The 22448-nt window shown below is 36.8% G+C and overlaps 2 protein-coding genes across 2 annotated transcripts; both read left to right on the top strand.

The window, feature by feature from the left end:
- Nucleotides 1-2940: 2940 nt before the first annotated feature.
- On the top strand, nt 2941-4847 carry LOC149214498 (cytochrome P450 71AU50-like). The gene is made up of 2 exons (XM_089390920.1): nt 2941-3895; nt 4007-4847. Exons 1-2 carry the CDS (start codon nt 2987-2989, stop codon nt 4628-4630), a joined length of 1533 nt encoding a protein of 510 aa, XP_089247046.1. The 5' UTR covers nt 2941-2986; the 3' UTR covers nt 4631-4847.
- A 1624-nt stretch (nt 4848-6471) lies between these two features.
- LOC149214497 (cytochrome P450 71AU50-like) lies at nt 6472-14537 on the top strand. The gene is made up of 3 exons (XM_089390919.1): nt 6472-6668; nt 12436-13222; nt 13695-14537. Exons 1-3 carry the CDS (start codon nt 6520-6522, stop codon nt 14316-14318), a joined length of 1560 nt encoding a protein of 519 aa, XP_089247045.1. The 5' UTR covers nt 6472-6519; the 3' UTR covers nt 14319-14537.
- Nucleotides 14538-22448: the final 7911 nt, after the last annotated feature.

Here is a 22448-nt window from a genome sequence, read left to right as displayed (position 1 = left end):
ATAGAGTGCTTTGAGAAAGGCAATAAGAGAGATATCCAGCTCAACCTTAGTGGATTTAATATCATGCACTATAGACTTTATTTCAGATGCAAGAGTAAGAGGATCATTATTTTTCAGTTCAAGAGTGAAGAGTTTAATCATGAGCTGAACAACTTCAAGTGCAGAATGTGTATCATAGAGTTCTTTCAGCTTTTGTAAAGCTTCAAAGGCAGTGGAATAGGATGAAATATGACGACTTACTTCCTCATTTACAGATGCTGCGATCAATGCAAAGGCTTTGCTGTTCTTGTTTTCCCAAATGGCGAGTTCTTTGTCTGATGTGGGCTGCACAGGGTCTTTGTCTTCTTCTCCGACACACACTCCTTTCCACAGCTCATTGTAGATGAGGGTGTGTTTCACCATCCGAGACCATTCAGAATAGTTCTCCTTGCCAGTGAGAACTATTCCGACCATAGAAATGATTGAATGCATTCTGTAAAAAAAAATATCTCTGCCAAAAACACTTCTGTTGAGAGAGAAAAAATCCTTATATGATAGCCTTATGCATTTTATTTTTCTTCTAACATTTCATCAGCATATCATGAGCATTTCTTATATCACCATTTCTTTATATCACTTCCATAATATTATGTTTTAAGAAAAAAAAACGAGGGCGCTCAAATATATATCACTGCTCAACATATATCACTGTTCAACATATACCACTGCTCAACATATATCACATGAAAACGCTGTCAACCGATGCCAAGAGTCTTCAATAAAAAAACGCAGTCACCATTACACAGTCAATAAAAAAAAACGCAGTCACCAACCGATGCCGAGAGTCTTCAATAAAAAATGCAGTCAATAAAAAAAAACGCAGTCACTCAATGACTCCTTTATCTACTGATCCACCCATGACTCTGCCAAAGCATCCAGATTTATTTAAACAGTATGTAAGGTGCTCTTATGGGTTGCATTCTACGCTATATGGCTATAACATCCGATTTACAGATTACAAATTCTATACTATCCCTTTTGTCTCCAGCAAGTTTGTTGTTGGAAGGATCACAATATTTTTCTCCAGTCCCAAAAAACCTACTCTGAAGACAGGCTAAATGAGCTATGATCCATTTCTCTCGCGGCAATTAAAAGGAGATTTGGTAAATGGTCTGAGCGATAGCAAGAGCAGCGTACTCAAGATGTATTCACGGCGGCCACTGCTGCTTTAGAATGCGGTGGTGTAGAGAATTATGGTGCTAATGCACACCCTCAAAACCGAGTCCACACTCAAGAAACCGATACTACTCAACTTGCTTGTGCTGCGCTACCCACAACGTTACTCAAGATGTATTCACGATGGGCAAGGTATTAACTGTAATATCGATGTATTCACGATGGGCAAGGTATTAACTGTAATATCAATGGAGGCACAATCTATATGCGTATGGGAGAGCGCACGGAGGACTGTTGAAGGGTGGACTGTAATCCGCTACCAATGGAAAATCCAGGCCAGCGCTTGGATAGAAGGAATTACTGCACAGGTTTGTGCTATACGGCATCTATGCCCTCAATATTCAAAAAACGCATCAATGCTCAGGGATATTGAATATCAAGAACGCACATTCAGCAGCGCAGAGGCACGCAGTCTCAGGTGTAACTGAAACGCACAGGGCAGAGGGCGCAGTGTCAGGACAGAGGGCTCAGTCTCAGGACAGAGGGCTCAGTCTCAGGACAGAGGCAGGAGTTACAGCTATTTTGGGACCTGTGCTCTGATACCATGTCAGGCCAGGGTAACTCCAGCAATTTAATGAGCGCAAGACAGAACTGGTGATTTTATTCATTAGACAATTATTATTTATACATATACAAAACGGATCAGTTCATCTTCTAGATGACTGTCCAGCTTCACCTCATCCGTTTCGGATTAGGTGTCAACAATAAGAAATCTCTTCATATAATGTAAATGAAATATAATCCCTCTCAGAGACACTCACAACACATACACATATTTTTTTCTTATCTCTCAATATGTACATAAAGTTATATTAAAATATTTTTTAAAATATTAAAAATTTACATCTTCCTTAAATGTTAAACTATGATATTTTTATTTTCTTATTTTTTCTTACTTTATTTCACAAATTAATTTAAAATTATATTATTTAATATATACATTTATATATATTATTTCTTATTAAATATAAAAATAAAATATCTACCACATACATATGCAATATAAACAATAAACTAAAAACAAATCATTAATATTTTATAATATTTTTAATTAAAATTAACCAAATAAAATATTTACCAAATGCACATACACATGTAATATAAACAATAAACTAAAAATAAATCATTAATATTTTATAATACTTTTAATTAAAATTAACCAACTTGATGAGGATAGTTAAAAATTAAACCACCCTGATCAGTAAGCCATGATTCCTCCGACCATATGATGGCTCCTTATCATCATTGAATTTATTTTATACAAAGGAATCATATTAAAATTGAAAGCACTCATTCCCAATGTGATGACAGCGTTTAGTCACCATTCAGTTGCGATGACTCTGTATTCTCGCTTAATATTTTATATATGAATCAGTTTGAAAGCACCCGTTCCAATGTGATGACAGCGGATAGTCACCGAAATTCTATATATAGATTAAACTGAAATTAAAAAAGCAACCATTCAGTTGCGATGACTCCGTATTTTCGCTTAATCAGTTTGAAATAAAAAAGTAACCGTCATGACTCTGTATCATCACCGAATTTTAAGTAAACACATGACAAATCGTCTGGTGGAGGGAGGAGAAGGTCGATTGCAACGTCCGTTTGCAAATGTTGACGAGAAGGGTTTCTCATGACATACGTTGACGAGACGCTGGCTTGTCATGACTGGTAGCTTATAAATAGGCTTCCAATGGCACACGCCTTCAACACATGTATATATTTTCGTGCGATCTGAAACAAGGCCACACGGTATTTTGGATAAGTAACAATGGTGAACGAAATAGGATCCGAGAGGCCCCTTCTGGAATGCCTTGAGTTTTATATGAAACTCGCTATTGCTCTAGTTGCGTTGGTGGGGGCATGGAGCTTCTTCGTCAAGGGAAGAAATAGGAAGCTGCCCCCGGGACCGTTCCCTTTGCCCATCATCGGAAATCTCCATCTGCTGGGACAGCTTCCACACCAAGCACTGGCCGCTCTTTCTCTCAAATTCGGGCCTCTTATGTCGCTTCGCCTCGGTTCTGCTCTTACATTAGTAGTCTCTTCACCAGATATGGCGAAGGAGTTTCTGAAGACACATGATTTGCTTTTTGCTAGCAGACCTCCATCCGCGGCCACTAATTATTTTTGGTATAATTGCACCGATATCGGTTTTGCTCCGTATGGCCCTTACTGGAGGCAAGTGCGTAAGGTCTGCGTTTTACAGTTGTTGAGCTCAAGACGCTTGGATTACTTCCGCTTCATAAGAGAAGAGGAGGTCTCTGCTATGATTCGTTGTATTGCTAATTCAGATCATCTCCTAAACATTAGCAAAACAGTCTCAACCCTTGTGAGCGATATTTTGTGCAGGATGACCTTGGGTAGAAAGTACTCTGACCAAGACTCTATTGGCGGTAAAGGAATCAATTCAATGATGAAGGAAAGTTTTGTGCTAGCTGGTGCCTTTAATGTTGGCGATTATATACCACTCGTGGCCTGGATGGATCTACAAGGTCTCAACCGACGCTTCAAGGAAATACATGGCATACAAGACGAGTTCCTAGAGAAAGTAATAGAGGAACGCGTTGCCCAGAATGACCCCAACGTTGAGCGAGATCTGGTAGATGTTTTGCTTGCAGCTTCTGCAGATAAAGATATGGAGCCACAAATTACACGAGAGAATATAAAGGCCATCCTATATGTATGTAAAAATTGCACGTATTGTATCTGAATGGCGGCTTTTAAATATGATATTGCAGTATAGTGATCCTTTGATATTGTATTGATGTCTTCATGGTAACGATAATGGCAGGATATGTTGGCGGCAGGCACGGACACGTCATCCACAACCATGGAGTGGGCTATGTCCGAATTGTTGAGGAACCCGCCAGTGTTGAAGCAGGTTCAGGACGAGCTGGAACGTGTAGTTGGAAAGGGCCGAATGGTGCGTGAATCTGATCTTCCTTCTCTTCCTTACTTACAAGCTGTGGTGAAAGAAACCCTTAGACTCCACGCGGCGTCACCCCTTGCCCTTCCTCACTTATCTGTGGAAGACTGCAATGTGTTGGGCTATGAAATTCCCAAAAATACTCGCGTTTTGGTGAATCTTTGGGCAATCGGAAGGAACCCAACGTCATGGGAGGATGCGGAAAGGTTCGTGCCAGAGAGATTTATGAATGGCTGCTCCCTCGATGAAAATATTCGTAACTGTGAGTGGATTCCGTTTGGAGCAGGGAGGAGAGGATGCCCGGGAGAGCAGCTGGGAATGCTTCTTGTTGAGTTTCCATTGGCACAGCTATTGCACTGTTTTGATTGGACACTGCCTGATAAGATGAATGGGCAAGAACTGGATATGTCTGAAAGGTTTGGACTCACACTGCGCAGAGCACATGATCTGTCTGCTATTGGGACCCCTCGCGTTACGGTTGTATTGTAATCTGTATTGCTGACTGTCTGCATTAATATAGACTACGATGCAAACAGAGCGGGTAGAAACATTATAACTAGCCATTACCGTCAAAGGTGCAAAGTATGCCGAAGGAATACGAGATTTGGGAAGTTTATTTCGGCACCAATAAAAATTTTAATTACTTTTAAATAGGTGTATAAGGTATGAGGTGTTGCCGGTATGAGGTGGATGGCAACAGGCTATCTTATATTGATCTACTTACTTTTGGTTATGAAGTCTTGAATTGACTTTTAAACGAGTTGGTCTTTAGAGGTTAATTCTTCAAGATGATGTTCTGAGCAACATTGGTTATTAAATTTTTTGTTTTTACACATTCATAAATTATGCAAGGTTAAATTGAACTCTATTACTATAATTATTATTCTATATAGTTGTTAGAATGATTTATTAAATATTGTCTAACCTAAAAAAATTTCATGCACATGCAAGTGGGTATAGATTAATTGAAATGAAAGTCATTTATGAATAAGGTTGGAAGTGGAGGGCACACATCTACCATTAAATTATGTCGCCTTTAGTTAAGACACCAATTATTGAAGCACAAAACCTTTAAACAATGAGGATGACTATTTTCATGCTTTGTTTAGTGGTAAGGTACAAGCCATCCTAGAGTCTATACATGGAATCACTAGTAACAAAAAATGGTGGTATGCTCACCTTTGTTGGAAAAACATTCACCACACAAAGCTGGGGATTTGTAAGTGATTCATATTTACCACTGTCATTTGATTTCAGTTAAAAGCACTCATCCACCAAACTTACTATTCAAGATCTTTAGTCTATTTTTTTCGGTTTGTAGGTAATCTCATTTAGATAGATTGACGGCTTCTGTGCAGGTGTTTAGTTGCACACATGAAAAATTGGCAGAGAATATTTCTAATATAATACTCGAACTAGCAGAAAATGACACACTCTAAGTCTTAAGAAAAAAGTGGTTTCCATATTACCATGAGGATTGTAGTGGATATACTCAACCCGAATCTAGCCAAATTCAAATTGAAAATTTGTGGGGTCTTTTTGTCGTATCAAGATTAGTTATAGTTATAGTGTTATTGATTTACTTGGTGCGATGGAAATGGAACGCTTCAAAAGTAGCCCCACAAACAATCCTTCAAGATTCAGTTGAGAATAATTAATATTAATGGAGAAAATAGTTACGTTGTTGTAACTTTCTCCCTAGTTTAGGATTAGTTCCTATAGTTATGGGATTTGGGTGCAACTTCCTATTTCCTAGTATTGTATTTCATGATGTAATCTTTGATTCATTTGGGAATACAGTGGACGAGAGTGATCTCTCAAGTTTTGTGAGTGTAGTCCCCAGGTGCATGCCACACCTGAGAGCTACATCTCTTTCTTTTCAATTATGTTCACATTTTATCTTGGTATCAGAGCTCAGCTTGAGTGAGCCTCATCTTTTGTCACCTGTGTGGCGGAATTGCCTGTGTGGTTGGAATAGCCTGTGTGGCTTGAAGTGCCTTTGTGGTTGTGTGTACACGAGAGCCCTGTGCTCAATTGAGCAGGTGGACTGCAGAACACCTGGCTCAGACTCGGAAACTTTTTTTTCCTGAGTGGAAAGGCCGATTAGCGTGGATTTTGCGCTGACAGTCGCGCCAGAAGCCCGATTAGCGTGGATTTTAAGGGATAAATCGCGCCAAAGCGCCAGAAAACCTGATTAGCGCGGGATTTTACCAGGAAATTTGCGCCAATTAAGGTACTTAAAATTTCCATGACATACGTTGACGAGACGGTGGTTTGTCAGGAATGCTAGGTAACAGGGTTTTAATGGTATGCGCCTTCAACGCAAGTATATATTTTCGTGCGACCTGAAACGAGACCACATAGTATTTTCGATAAGAATGGCGAACGATTTAGGATCGGAGAGGCCCCTTCTGGAATACCTTGAGTTTTATATGAAACTAGCTATTGCTCTAGTTGCGTTGGTGGGGGCATGGAGCTTCTTTGTCCAGGGAATAAATAAGAGGCTACCCCCTGGGCCGTTCCCGTTGTTGGAAATTTCTGATGATTTCAAACACAAAAAATAACACACAGAGAACAACGCTCTGGTTTTATACAGGATCTTAATCATATAAAATAATAATAAAAACTGTTACAGAATTGTCTTCCTCAACTCAGAGGGATTTACAACAGGAACTTCAATTCTAGAATTTGATTCCACTAACTCAAAAAATTATATCTTCAGCACTGCTGTGCGTTGCAGAGAAGAAAGAACTCTTCTTGCTAATACTCTCCACACGTCTCTCTACTCTTGCATATTTTTTATATATATAATGAACAACACAAAATATCTTTATTGCTTTTCCCTTACTTCTGTGAAATAAAAATAGTAAAATTTAAGATTCCACCTACATTTACCAACCCTAGTAAATATCATTAATTACACGGTTGAAAATATCTTGCTAGAATTTAATGCATGGCTTATCACACCATCGCATCGCAAGAAGAGAGAGGATGTGCCACCGCCTCTATAACCTTTAAATCATGCGATCTATGATCTGCGATCGCATCGCAAATATCGCATCGCAGATAATACAAGCATGCAGTGAAGGGTGATGAGGGAAAGTGCGATATGCGATCAGATCACATCGCAGGGAAAGTCCAATCGTTGTTTTCTGAATAAGCTGGGTCGCTGCTCAATTGTCAGCTCCCGGCAGTTTAAAATTATCATTCCAACACTCCCCTTTAATTTTAACTGCTGGGTTTATTCTGCATACCCAGGCATTTTCTGAAATGATCAAAGCTTTTCTTTGCTAATGGTTTGGTCAAGATGTCAGCTGGCTGATCTTCTGTACTACAGTGCTGCAAAACAATCTCACCATTGTTAACCAATTCACGTATGAAGTGAAATTTGGTGTCTATGTGCTTTGTCCTTTTATGAAAAACAGAATTTTTAGACAATGCTATTTCTGAGCTATTGTCACAGTAAATGGTTGTGCCCTTTCCTTGTTCATGGCACAAGTCTCTGAGAACTCTTCTCAGCCATACTGCTTGGCATGCTGCTGCTGTTGCTGCCACATACTCTGCCTCTGCTGTTGACAAAGCTACAACTGGTTGCTTCTTGGAAGCCCATGAGATGGCTCCCGATCCCATATGAAACACATATCCCGATGTGCTTTTCCTATCATCAACACTTCCAGCCCAATCACTGTCAGTGTAACCTGTCAATATGAAACTTTCAGAAGAGGAGTATAAAATACCAAACCCCTTCGTTCCATTCACATACCTTAGAATCCTCTTGGCTGCTTGCCAATGAGTCTCTTTCGGTCTTTCCATAAATCTGGAAATTAAACTCACAGCGTGCATAATGTCCAGCCTAGTTGCAGTCAAGTACATAAGGCTGCCAACTATGCTCTTGTACAGTTTTGGATCAAAATATTTGCTGCTGTCTTCTTTGGTCAATTTCAACCCCACTACAGTTGGAGTCACAGCTGCCTTACTGTTTTGCATGTTGAATCTCTTCAACATTGCTTCTACATATTTATCTTGAGAAATGAAAACCCCATTTTCACTTTGGTCTACTTCAATTCCAAGAAAATATCTTAAGAAGCCCAAGTCAGTCATTTAAAATTCACTTTTCATGACTGCTTTAAAATCAGCAATGAGAGAAGCATCATTGCTTGTAAAAATCAAATCATCTACATATAGAACAACAATAAGTATCTTACCGTCATTCTGCTTTATGTAAAGTGTGGGTTCACCATCACACTTGTCAAACCCATTCTCAATCAGATAAGCATCTATTCTGCTGTACCATGCGCTTGGGTCATGCTTCAGACCATAAAGAGCCTTCTTCAGTTTACAAACTTTATGCTCTTGGCCTTCAACTTCATAGCCCGGAGGTTGTTCAACATAAACCTCTTATTTCAATACTCCATTCAGGAATGCAGATTTAACATCCATCTGATAAATCTTCCATTTGTGTTGTGCCGCAATAGACAACATTGTTCTGACTGTTTCCATCCTTGCTACTGGTGCAAAGGTTTCATCATAGTCTTTGCCTTGTTGCTGCTTGTAGCCTTTCACAACAAGTCTTGCTTTGTGCCTGTCAATCTTGCCTTCAGCATTGCTTTTGGTCTTATAGACCCACTTAACTCCAATGGCATCTTTGCCTTCAGGGAGGTCCATTAGCTCCCATGTTTTACTCTTCTCAATTGCACCAATTTCTTCATTCATTGCTTCAATCCATTTATCTTCATTTACAGCATCTTCAAAATGGACTGGGTCATCAACATGACAATATAAAGCGAATAATGAATTCAGACCGGTATTGTTACTTACCTCTCCTTGTTCATAAATCTCATTCAGATTTCTGAATCTTGGTCTTCTTGGTGTACTTGGAGTTCCATCCGAACTTGAGGGTATATCTGATCCCTGTGGTGTGCTTGGAGAAGCACTTCCTTGACTTCTTAAGGCTGTTCGAATTCCAGTTTGTGGTGTGGTTTGTTGTACTTGCTGTGGTGGAGGAGGAGCCACCAAGGAAGGATTATTTGCTGCTGTCCCTTCCTCTTCTTCTTCGTGAGACACAATTGTCTTCACATTCACTGTCTTCTCTAAGCTTCCATCCCAAGCTTCATCTTCAATGAACTGCACATCTCTGCTTACTATCAATTTCTTGGTGGATGGATTATAGAGTTTGTATGCTTTTGACTCATCACAATAGCCAATAAAGACACACTTCTCCCCCTTACTATCAAGCTTCTTCCTTAGCTGATCCGGTACATGTGCATATGCCACACAACCGAATACTCTCATGTGAGTGACTGTTTGCTTTTGACCACTCCATGCTTCTTCTGGTATTCTGTTCATGACAGCTTTAGTTGGGCATCTATTCAAGATGTAAACTGCGCAAGTAACAGCTTCTGCCCAATACTCATGCGGCAAGTGTTTTGCCTTCAGCATACTTCTGACCATGTCAAGAATGGTCCTATTCTTTCTTTCAGCAACACCGTTCTACTGAGGTGTATACCTTGCGGTGAACTGCTTTTGTATGCCATTCTCTCTGCAAAAACGCAGAAAGTCTTGGGAGATGTACTCTCCTCCTCTATCTGTTCTGAGCACTTTGATGTAATGCCCACTCTGCTTCTCGACAAGAGTTTTGAAGTGGCGGAATTTTTCAAACACTTCACTCTTCTGTTTCAGCGTATACACCCATGTCTTTCTGGTGTAATCATCAATGAAAGTTAATACATATTTATTTCCGGCAAATGATGGTGTTTGCATCGGTCCACACACATCGGAGTGAACAATTTCCAATGGTGCTTTTGCCCTTATGCTCTTTCTTGCTGGAAAGCTTTCTTTGTGTTGCTTGCCCAAGATGCAGCCTTCACAAAGGCTGTCTGGTTTCTCGATCAATGGTAATCCCTTTACCATTCCCTTTCTGTGCAACAGATTCAGGCCTCCGAAATTGAGATGTCCAAATCTCAAATGCCACAACTAATTCACATCTTTCAGTTGTTCCTGAAAGACTTCTTGTGTTATAGCTGCAATAGTTTTGCCTTCCTTCAAATCTGCCCTGAGTTTGAGAGGAAACATTCTATTGCTGGTCATTTGCACCTGTGCAATGATCTTCTTACTTGGAGGTATGTCTCTGATAGTACAGAAATCATCTTTGAAGAACACGTTGTAACCTTTGTTTATGAGCTATCCAATGCTCAAAAGATTACATTTCCGACCAGGTACATAGTATACATCTGGCACAATCATTTGTTCTCCATTTTTTGCTCGGATACTGACTCTGCCCTTACCCTTGACAGATATTGTATCATCAGTCCCTGTTGTTACCTCAGATTTCACATTTTCATCCAGATTGGCAAACATTTCAATATTTCCAGTCATGTGATTACTACAACCTGAGTCTAAGAACCAAAAATTATCTTGTTTGTCTTGTGCTATGTTACATGTTAACAACACGTTCTTTGGGTTCTTATCTTCTTCATTTGCAAAATTAGCATTCTGCCTATTATTCATGTCACTTTGCTTTTTCCTACATTCATTGGCATAGTGCCCATATTTCTTACAATAATGACATTGGACTTGGGATTTGTCATACCTTTGTCCATGAGCTTGCTGTTTGCTAGAACCTTCATCTTGGTTCTGATTGCAGCTCCTTCCGCTTGAGCTTGCAGGATAATTTCTGCCTCTGTTTTGGCTTCTTCCACGACCTCTGTAATTTGCTCTGCCTCGACCTCTTCTTTGGCCAAAAGACATCTGAGTCTTGAATGCTTGCTCAAATGAGGAATCTGTTCCTCTACTCAGTCTGTGCTCATGAGACAAAAGAGAAGCACTCAGCTCATCTACCATGAACTGTGAGAGATCTTTTGTTTCTTCTATTGCTACCACAATAGATTCAAACCTTGAGGGTAAAATTGTCAAGATTTTCTCTACAATCCTTCTTTCTTCAAGAATCTCACCATGAGATCTTATCTGGGTTATTAGGCCAATAACCTGAGTGAAGAATGAATCTATTGTTTCAGATTCCGTCATGCTGAGATTTTCAAAGTCTCTCCTCAACATCTGCAACTTTGCAGTCTTCACTTTCTCCATGCCTTGATAGGCAGTTTTGAGAATATCCCAGGCCTCCTTAGATTTTGTTGCTGCTGCAATCCGCGGAAAAACACTTTCATGTACTGATTGGAAGAGGAAAAAGAGGGCTTTGGCATCCTTCTTCCTGTCACTCTTCAACTGGTCTCTTTCTGCTGCTGTCAAAGCAGCCAACGCTGTTGCATCTGCTGGTTCAGCATAGCCAGTTTCAACCAGCTCCCATATTCCTTGAGAAGCAAAAAATGCTTTAATTGTTATGGACCAATAACTGTAATTTTTCCCATTAAACTGTGGCAGTTGGGGATTTGTCAAACCAGTTCCAGCATCTGCCATCTTAACTTGTGAAAAATAAAGAAGAGATACTGACTGTAAAAAAAACAAGCAAAAACTTTCTCTGCTGGAAAAAAAAAATGCTCAATAAGCTTCTTACAGCTCCTACAGTGAAAAAACAAAACTCTGTTTTTTTTTTGACTCACTGAGTGCCTAGATCTGCTCTGATACCATGTTGGAAATTTCTGATGATTTCAAACACAAAAACTAACACACAGAGAACAACGCTCTGGTTTTATACAGGATCTTAATCATATAAAATAATAATAAAAACTGTTACAGAATCGTCTTCCTCGACTCAGAGGGATTTACAACAGGAACTTCAGTTCCAGAATTTGATTCCACTAACTCAAAAAATTATATCTTTAGCACTGTTGTGCGTTGCAGAGAAGAAAGAACTCTTCTTGCTAATACTCTCCACACGTCTCTCTACTCTTGCATATTTTTTATATATAATGAACAACACAAAATATCTTTACAATACGTGTTGCTTTTCCCTTACTTCCGTGAAATAAAAATAGTAAAATTTAAGATTTCACCTACATTTACCAACCCTAGTAAATATCATTAATTACACGGTTGAAAATATCTTGCTGGAATTTAATGCATGGCTTATCACACCATCGCATCGCAAGAAGAGAGAGGATGTGCCACCGCCTCTATAACCTTTAAATCATGTGATCTACGATTTGCGATCGCATCACAAATATCGCATCGCAGATAATACAAGCATGCAGCGAAGGGTGACGAGGGAAAGTGCGATATGCGATCAGCGAAGGGTGACGAGGGAAAGTGCGATATGCGATCAGAACGCATCGCAGGGAAAGTCCAATCACTGTTTTCTGAATAAGCTGGGTCGCTGCTCAACTGTCAGCTCCCGGCAGTTTAAAATTACCATTCCAACACCCGTTACCCATCATTGGAAATCTTCATCTGCTGGGACAGCTTCCACACAAGGCACTGGCCGCTCTTTCTCTCAAATTCAGGCCTCTTATGTCGGTTCGCCTCGGTTTTGCTCTTACATTAGTAGTCTCTTCACCTGATATGGCGAAGGAGTTTCTGAAGACACGTGATCTGCTTTTTGCTAGCAGACCTCCATCCGCGGCCACTAATTATTTTTGGTATAATTGCACCGATATCGGTTTTGCTCCGTATGGCCCTTACTGGAGGCAAGTGCGTAAGGTCTGCGTTTTACAGTTGTTGAGCTCAAGACGCTTGGATTACTTCCGCTTCATAAGAGAAGAGGAGGTCTCTGCGATGATTCGTTGTATTGCTAATTCAGATCATCCCCTAAACATTAGCAAAACAGTCTCAACCCTTGTGAGCGATATTTTGTGCAGGATGACCTTGGGTAGAAAGTACTCTGACCAAGACTCTATTGGCGGTAAAGGAATCAATTCAGTGATCCAGGAAAGTTTTGTGCTAGCCGATGCCTTTAATGTTGGCGATTATATACCACTCGTGGCCTGGATGGATCTACAAGTTCTCAACAGACGCTTCAAGGAAATACATCGAATACAAGACAAGTTGCTAGAGAAAGTAATAAAGGAACACGTTGCCCAGAATGACCCCAACGTCACGCGAGATCTGGTAGATGTTTTGCTTGCAGCGTCTGCAGATAAAGATATGGAGCCACAAATTACACGAGATAATATAAAGGCCATCCTCTATGTACATAAAAATTTCACGTATTATGAATTGCACTTTTTAAAGGTTAGAAAAGGTAATTACTTTAGTATGTTAGAGTGGGTTAAAATGAGGGATAATTAATTTTTAGTCAAGTTTTAGTTAAAGTTAAGTCTAGTCAAGTCATATTTTGGGTAGAGTTGAATTTAGAATTTAGGGTATGCCTAATTTTAAGCAAATAGTTACTCAAAAAAAATAAATATTTTAATAAAAAAATTAAATATTTTAATAAAAAAATTTGTGTGATCAATAAAAAAAGTCACCACTTTTTTATTTCTGTGTGATCAATAAAAAAAATCACCATTCATATTATTTTTATTTGTGTCGATTATTATATTTGTTCTCTCTGCCTTTCCAATATGATGCAGTATAGTGATTCTGATAACCTTTTGAAAAAGAATAGCAATTATGATCACGTGATACTCTATTGATGTCATGATGATAAGGATGATGGCAGGATATGTTGGGCGCTGGCACGGATACTTCATCCACCACCATAGAGTGGGCAATGTCCGAATTATTGAGGAACCCGCCGCTGTTAAAGAAGGTTCAGGACGAGCTGGAACGTGTTGTTGGAATGGAGCGCATGGTGCGTGAATCTGATCTTCCTTCTCTCCCTTATTTACAAGCTGTCGTGAGAGAAACGCTTAGACTCTATCCATCAGCGCCGCTTGCCCTTCCCCACTTATCCATGGAAGCCTGCAATGTGTTGGGCTATGAAATTCCCAAAAACACTCACGTTTTGGTGAATCTTTGGGCGATCGGAAGGAACCCAAAGTCGTGGGAGGATGCTGAAAGGTTCGTGCCTGAGAGATTCATGAATGGCTGCTCCCTCGATGAAAAGGTACGTAACTGCGAGTGGATTCCGTTTGGAGCAGGGAGGAGAGCGTGCCCGGGAGAGCAACTGGGAATGCTTCTTGTTCAATTTCCATTGGCGCAGCTATTGCACTGTTTTGACTGGACACTTCCCGATAAGATGAATGGGCAGGAACTGGACATGTCCGAAAAGTTTGGAATCACAGTGGGCAGAGAACATGATCTCTCCGCTGTTCCAACCCCTCGCCTGACGGTTGTACTGTAATTTGTATGGCAGACTGTCTACCTTAATTTAGACTCCGATCACGTAGAAACGGTATAAATAAAAGTTCTAATATCAGTATTGGTCTGGACTGGTATTGCATTGAAAGTAACGACTGCAATAGCATAAAATAATTCGGAAGTGTGCCTCTTGTGGTTGAAGAAATAACCATCCTACGTACAAAAGAGGGGAAATGCGTACTATGAATCTTTATTGTATGTAAAGTTCGTAAATGTTTGTATATTTAGTGTAGGGGTGTGTATTTTGGTTTATTGGAAAAAAAAGGTGTGTACTTTGGAATTTGAAATTGGGGTTTTAGAATTTTAGATACCGCTATTATGATTTTTATTGAATGAAAAGTTTGGTAGAGAATGCACATATATTAATTAACTTAATAAAGTTTTAAAGTCTGGTAACATATGTTTTAATTAATTTGTATTAGTAATGGGTATTATGAATTTTTATTGAATGAAAAGTTTGGTAGAGAATGCACATGTCTATTGTCATAATTATATTAATAAATTTAATAAAGTCTTAAAGTCCTATAACATATGTTTTAATTAATTTGTATTAGTAAATTAGTTTGAAATTTTATTTGTAATTTTAATTTATATAATTTATATAATGCTAAAATAATGTAAAATAATATAAAAATGTATGGTAAAGAGAATCAAATAAACTATTGAATACTTATAAAGTCACAATAATTTCACTAAAAGAAGAGTGTTTAAGTATATATTTGATGCATATATTCTTTTAAGCATATTGTTGATGGATATTAAAGTAGTTCCTTTAGGGTTTGATTTAGTTCCACTTGGGGAAGATGAACCTTCCTAGTGTTTGATCAATTCCCTTAATTGCATCTCTAATTCCAAAAATAATGGTCAAGCTTAAGCTTTCTAGGCATGTGAATCAAATTATGGTTGGAAACATGGTTTCACCATCACTATTTACCATAGTAGGAAATTTCCATATAATTTACCCATATTTAATGCATTCTAGTGGCATTTAGTGGCTCAACTCCTTCATATGCATGCAAGGGTTCACAATGGTAGGGAATTATACTTTTATAGATAATATGAGAAATTGAAAAAAAACATTAGGGCCCACACTAGTTATGTGGCAAATATTTTGTAGCATTTGTATGATCCTATCAAATAGATCACAAGAGTAAGGATTTAGTTCTTTGCTTCTAAATGGAAAAAGCATATGAAAGAATATGCTAATTATGAAAGGGAAAAACATATGAAACAATATGATAATTACAAAGGAAAACTAGTTAGTGTTACCTATCCACATACATGGTGTAGTTTGTTTTTTTAGATCAAAGGAATCCTAAAATGTGTTTTTCCCTAAATAGAGCCCCAAGAGGTTTATTAGTGCACAAGAAAATAAATACAAAGCAAAGTAATGAAATGTAACATGAGATATTAACAATACAATGCAAAGATAATTGTGGAATCCATTGTCAAAAAATAAATATATACACTGTACATACAAAGCTCATCCTTTCTCAAAGCTCATCCTTTCTCTTCCAACAAATCATTGCAAGACTTCAAACAAAAGTGATTGAAAACAATATTTGGAAAGGGGCCAAAGTGTAAAATAATGAAACTACATGAAATGTTCACTAGCAAGGAATTGAACATGAGTAGAGAACATAACAATCATTTTACCCAACCATCTAATCCAAGATAACTCCAAATAATACACACATATCTTGTCCCGATGATGAATCACACTGGATGGTTCCAAATGTGTCGACAAAACTCTTAAGATGTAATTTTCACAAAAAGTTTTCTCATATTCATACATACACATTCTTTTTCTCTCTATACACATTTTTTTAAATATAAAAAATATACAACTTTAAATACTAAGATATACATTTTTTTTCTTTTTCTCTCTATACACATTTTTTTAAATATAAAAAATATACAACTTTAAATACTAAGATATACATTTTTTTCTTACTTTTAATTTCATTTTTTTAAGATGATATTAAGTTATATTACTTATTATATTATTTAAATATTTATTTGATTAAAAATAGAAATAAAATATTTAACACATACCATATTATTTATAGATTAAAAACAAATTATTAGTATTTTATAATACTTATAATTAAAATTAATCAAATATAATTACTCCTCATCATGGAACCATGGCTCTTCCCACCATAATTTATAGACTAAAAACAAATTATTAGTATTTTATAATACTTACAATTAAAATCAACCAACTATAATTACTCATCATCGAACCATGGCTCTTCCAATCATTAAAATATGATGGCTCCCTATCATCATTGAATTTTATATAAAGAAATCAAAATTGAAAGTACCCATTCAATTTTATATAAAGAAATCATATTAAAATTTAAAGTAGCCATTCATATGTGATGACACCGTATAGTCACCGAGTTTATATATATATATATATATATTCAAAAAGAAAAGCTGAATTGTATTATAATGAGTCTGTATAATAGAGCATTCATACAAAATATGAGGACATATGAAATATAATCCATATGATGAGTCTGAACAGAGCATATAGCCTGGACACAATAGCAGACCTCCCCAGCACCAGCTGGGACCAAAAAACGGAGATAGTTGACGACATAAACAGATACAAACATATGCCAGGACAGATCTTGATGACATAAACAGATATAAACATATGCCAGGACAGATTTAAAGAGATAGGACAAAAGAAAGGCACAGAAGAAGCCAAAAAAGGGAGATCAAAATCCCGGGATACAAAAGTCCTGAATGATATAGGACTCCCTGCCAACAGAAATCTTTAAGGACCATGCACCAGTTTCCATAAGAAGCGCCTCCTTAGATAGGCAATCCGCTCTCAGATTCCAAACTCTGTAGATATGCTGGATTGTAGACCCCTGCAAACATCTCCAAAAAAACATAATTCGATCCATCCACACAGAGAGGTGAGGGCAGTTGACAAAACCTTTTCCATTTACATGATCCACCATTGTTTTGGAGTCCCCATATACAGAGATGGCCTTGATGTCAAGAAAGCAACAGAAAGCGAGGAGACCCGCAAGGGCCTTAGCCTTAGCCAGGCTATTTGTACCCACACCTGCATTCCAAGAGAGATAATATTGAAGATTCTCATCCATTTGAATGAACACACCTGCTCCACATGAGTTTTGTTGGGATGCGCCGTCGAAAAAGGCCCTCGGGGACCTGAGCGAAGAAGATACCTGCACATTTCTATTGACAACACTAGATTTTGAAAAGATTTTGGGAATAGAATCATAGATGAGAATTATGCTTTGACAAATATCCTTCAGAGGCTCCTTTGCATCGTTAAAAAGTTTGTTATTTCTCCATCTCCAGGCACACCATAAGACAATTAAAATGATCGGTCTCCATGATTCTTTTTGCCGGCTCCACCATATAAAAGCTTCTTGAGAAGAGGCATGAGAAACCAGAGGGAAGCCATAAAGACTTGCCAAAACCTGCCATATCTCCAAGAGAGAGTTGCATTTGAAGAACATGTGAAAATTTGTTTCCTCGGCTGATTCGCACATAAAGCATCTACTCGGCCCATGCCACTGCCTCTTCATCAAATTCTCCCAAGATAAATTTTTATTATAAAACACCAGCCATGAAAAATATATCATTTTGGGAGAGCATCCCGATTTCCAGAAAGCTGTTGGGAAAATGGATGAGAGCGCAGGCTTCAGACTGATCATAACAGCATAAATATCCTTTACACACAACTGAGAATTTGCAGATGGCATATTCCATACCAGATAATCCTGTGGCCTAGATTGGAAGAACCCACAGTTTCTCAGAGAATTCCAGACAGGGGTCCAAAGGCATTTTATGGACTGCGGTAAGCCAAGGTCATCAGCGGATTTCCAGATAGGAAGCGGGCCATGCCATCCCGCGATCAATTTATCCCATGTGAAAATACCTTTGCAGTGAAGGAAGAGTAAGATCCTTTCAGGAATAGAAATGCGTTCACGTCCAGACGAAATGGGGTCTACTCCGATAAGAATTCTACTGCCCGACTGAAGACACCATTTCAAATGCTTTAAGAAAAATTTCTCCAACTTTCGAAAACTGAGCCATATGGCAGATCCGTATTTTGGTGAACATACAGAATCATGACATCTGAATGGTTTCTTTTTTAATTTCAGTTTAATATATATATATTAATTTCAGTTTATATATAAACTGAAATTAATATATATATATATATATATATATATATATATATATATATATATATATATATATATATATATATATATATATATATATATATATATATATATCTATTAAACTGAAATTAAAAAAGCAACCATTCAGATGTCATGACTCCGTATGTTCGCCGAATATTTAATATATGGATCAGTTTGAAATAAAATATAACCATTCAAAACGTGATGACTCTGAATCATCACCGAATTTTAATTAAACAGATTACAAATTGTCAGATTGCAATTGTCTGAGGAGAAGGTGGATTGTGATGAACGGTACGTGATAGGGTTTTTCATGACACACGTCGACGACAAGTGGCTTGTGACTGGTTGGTAATAAATAGGGTTCCAATGGCATACGCCATCTACAAGCATAGAGTGGACAGGGTATGGTAAGGGTGTAAATTTTTATTGTATAGAAAGTTTGTAAATATTTTTATATTTATGCAGGGTAGGGGTGTGTATTTTGATTTATTGTAAAAAAAGGCGTGTATTTTGGAATTTGAAATTGGGGTTTTAGAATTTTACAAATGGGTATTATGAGTTTTTATTTAATGAAAGTTTGGTAGAGAATGGAGATTTGAGAATATTTAGAGTGGTTAAAAAATAAGGTTGAGAACGGATATTTGAAAATATTTATAGTGGGGTAAGGCAAGGTGTTATATTATTTTAGAATTAGCGAAGAATTTTGAAAAATTTATTTAGAAATTTTAATTAAAGAAAATTTGACTTTTTTGTCTCGTCCAATTCAACTTAGCTGACTTAATCTCTCTTTTCTTTTCTTTTTAAAGTTAAATTGCATCCAAAACTAAGTTCACATTAGGTATGTTTAGCCTATTGAGTCTGGTGGAGGTTAAAATAATTTTCTTTCTTTCTTTCTCAGTGAGTTTTGATAACTTAGCTGATGTGTTCACTGAGTGAGTTTCACCTCTATAACTTTTGTGCTCTGTTACCATGGCTAACTTTGGCGTTGTCTACCTAGAGTCAATTTCACCTAGATAGGTCAAAATTATTTCTAAAACTCCATATTTTTTTTTCAAATTTTTTTAACAATAAAATGTTTTAATGGAATTAGAGTGAGCACTATTAAAAACTAAATCGAACAACTGTAACCCAGATTTCCAAAAAAACCCATCAAATTTTATCAATATCAAAATAAACCAGAAAACTGTAACTTAGATTTCCAAAAAAATCCACCAAATTTTATCAATATCAGATGTGAGAGAATGTCTCCCCTCTTTTCATTGTCTATGCAACCATTCTCGAGCAAGTCTTGTGTCAACCACTCGCATGGGCTTCTCCTATATTCTGAAAGAGAAGTGGCAGGAGGTGGGTCTGAAACCTGCCTCTTATATTTTCAACTCTGATTTGCATATAACTCAAAGGACTTTTCCAAAGATTAAAGCCACTGCACTGGAACTTGTTTTAAATTCAACATATTACTGGAGCAATATCTTGTAATCCAAACCCTAAATTCTGGCTTAGAATCATCATGGCCAGGTTTTTATCAAAATCTCCAAATTTAATTAAGACTAAAATTTAGTCATTAAAATCAATCCATCAATGGATGGTAGATGTGTCCTTTAAATTGAATGGGCATTTTTATTTTGGCAATCAGACGTGGTCAAATTTCATGTCCATCCGATTGTTGAATATTTAGGGAATCAGCAATCGAGATAACCTTAGAGTAACTGATGTATTCTTTCTTTGTTTCTGACACAAGGATGAACTGGTGTATTCTTTCTTTGTTTCTAGGTATCTTTTGGCATGTGTAGTTTCGATCCATCCAACCTCCAGTTATTCATGTCTTTTGTGTCTGACTGAAAGGCTCTGCACTTTCGAGGGGTTATTTCAGATATATATTTTTTATCAGAATTATAGATCAGCGTCATTTTTGTTTGGAAAATAATGGAATATATGATTTTTATAAAATTTGTTAAAATTTTTTGGAAACTAAGTTTTAAGAATTTTGCAAAAGTTTTTGAAAATAAAATTTCAAGATCTTGAATGCCATAAGAAATTAATGTTTTGGTACTGAATCTATTTCCACTATAAAACATGATTCCAACATTATACTATCTGATTTTTTATTTTTATTTTTAAATAAAAAATATAGTAAATTCTTTGTCATCGAGCAAAATTGAAGCTCTGTAAACACCTTACAACTGTAGTCATCCGCATGACAAAAGGCCGACTCTTTGGGGCAATTTTTTGGTTGAAAACAACAGTGGAAAGTTTCCACTGTCGTGTAAACACCGTACAACTATAGTCATCCGTATGACAAAGGCCCCGACTCTTTCGGGCATTTTTTGGTCACTGTTATGGAAGATTGAATTTTTTGACTTGTTTCCATATCCTGAACTTGGAAGAGAAAGAGACTTATGCTTGACTAGTTATTCCTCTTTAACACCTTCAGATCCAACTAAGGGGAGCATGTTAGTGGAATCTAAATTTTAAAGGTTAAATAGAGAGCCAAACATGGTTCTAAGTGAAGCACATTAATTTTTTTATTCCATGATTTCTTTTTGACTTGCATTGATAACCTCTCAAGATCATTTACCCTCAAGGTTTATTAAGTGAAAATATGACTAATGAGCCTAACCAAATACACATTCAAGTCATTTATTCTAGTTTCATTCACTTCGTTGATTCTCTTCATTTACATGAGCTCAAAAAAGGCACATTATCCTAAGTGTTTATGCACTGTGATTACATATTCATCTTCACTTGAATTGATCCAATCCTTCTTTGCCACTACCATGTTGTCTTATTTTCCTTTACCATCCTCACTGATCTTATGTCGAATTGAATTATGGAACCAGTTAATCCTCTACACTAATCCTCCCACCTAGTTTCACTACAAATTTTGAACTCTAATGTGACCATTCTAAATTGCTACCTCAAATTAAAACCCACACTAGAAAATCCTCCATCCGCTCTAATTTATTGTGTTACATCACTTGATCCCTACATTATCCCACTCATGTGAATTGTAATCATGGAGGAGGGTGGATATATTGTCCTGCACAGTAATTGACTCTGTGTGTGGCTTGTCCCATTCATTAATTCCATAATTTTAAGAAGTGAAGATTCGTGTAATTTATAATGTGAATCAATTGGCATGCATTCCAATTACATACCATGACATTAATGATTGATATGAAATTGGGTTAACATGGCCCCAAGACATTTTCCTTAAAAAACTTTATTAAAATACCCAACCATTTGACTAATGAAAGCTATGAGACCAAATTTCTTCACATGTAAACTTCTTTGAGAGTGCAAAATACAATGTGTAATTTTTCATTACTTAAGTAGTGCTTTTGAATGCTATATAGAGTACTTAACTTAAACTTGTAAGTCAAAAAAAAATTGTTGGATTTCAAAAAACATATATATACCTAAAAAAGACCAAAGTGTAAAACACTCACACAACTTCAAATATTTTAACCATAAAAACCTTCTTTTATATATATATATATATATATATATATATATAATTTTTTTTAAACAATATATTTTATATACATAGTTTACATTAAAATATTTTACATAGTTGATTTTTTTGTTATTAATATATTTTGAAGTATACATCAATATTTGTTGGTATTAAAATATTTTATTGATAACCTACATTGAATATTTTTATTATATACAATATTAAATAATTTTTTTAATATTTTTGTTTGCTTTTAATTACTTTACATGAAATTATATTACATCATATGGAGATTTAACATATTCATTTTTTTTAATTGACCATGGACATACTTACACATTTCCTGTACCAAGTTGTAGAATGAGTCTCTCCTGTGAATAGATTCAATTTTATTTGCATTGTTTACCTAATAAGGATTCAACTTTATTCGATACCAATAAGACCAAAATAATGATTT

The sequence above is a fragment of the Pinus tabuliformis genome, chromosome 1_1 (genome assembly GCF_031772625.1).
Source record: "Pinus tabuliformis cultivar Carrire ecotype Pingquan chromosome 1_1, CPIR1, whole genome shotgun sequence".
Classification (NCBI taxonomy): Eukaryota; Viridiplantae; Streptophyta; class Pinopsida; order Pinales; family Pinaceae; genus Pinus; species Pinus tabuliformis.
Note: the sequence above shows the minus strand (reverse complement) of the source record. Positions and strands in the feature narration are given on the sequence as shown.

Coding starts and splice junctions, on each gene's coding strand:
- LOC149214497 (XM_089390919.1), top strand. CDS start 6,520: ATGGCGAACGATTTAGGATCGGAGAGGCCCCTTCTGGAATACCTTGAG. Junction 6,669..12,435: donor CCCCCTGGGCCGTTCCCGTT/GTTGGAAATTTC, acceptor AGCTCCCGGCAG/TTTAAAATTACCATTCCAAC. Junction 13,223..13,694: donor ATATAAAGGCCATCCTCTAT/GTACATAAAAAT, acceptor GGATGATGGCAG/GATATGTTGGGCGCTGGCAC.
- LOC149214498 (XM_089390920.1), top strand. CDS start 2,987: ATGGTGAACGAAATAGGATCCGAGAGGCCCCTTCTGGAATGCCTTGAG. Junction 3,896..4,006: donor ATATAAAGGCCATCCTATAT/GTATGTAAAAAT, acceptor CGATAATGGCAG/GATATGTTGGCGGCAGGCAC.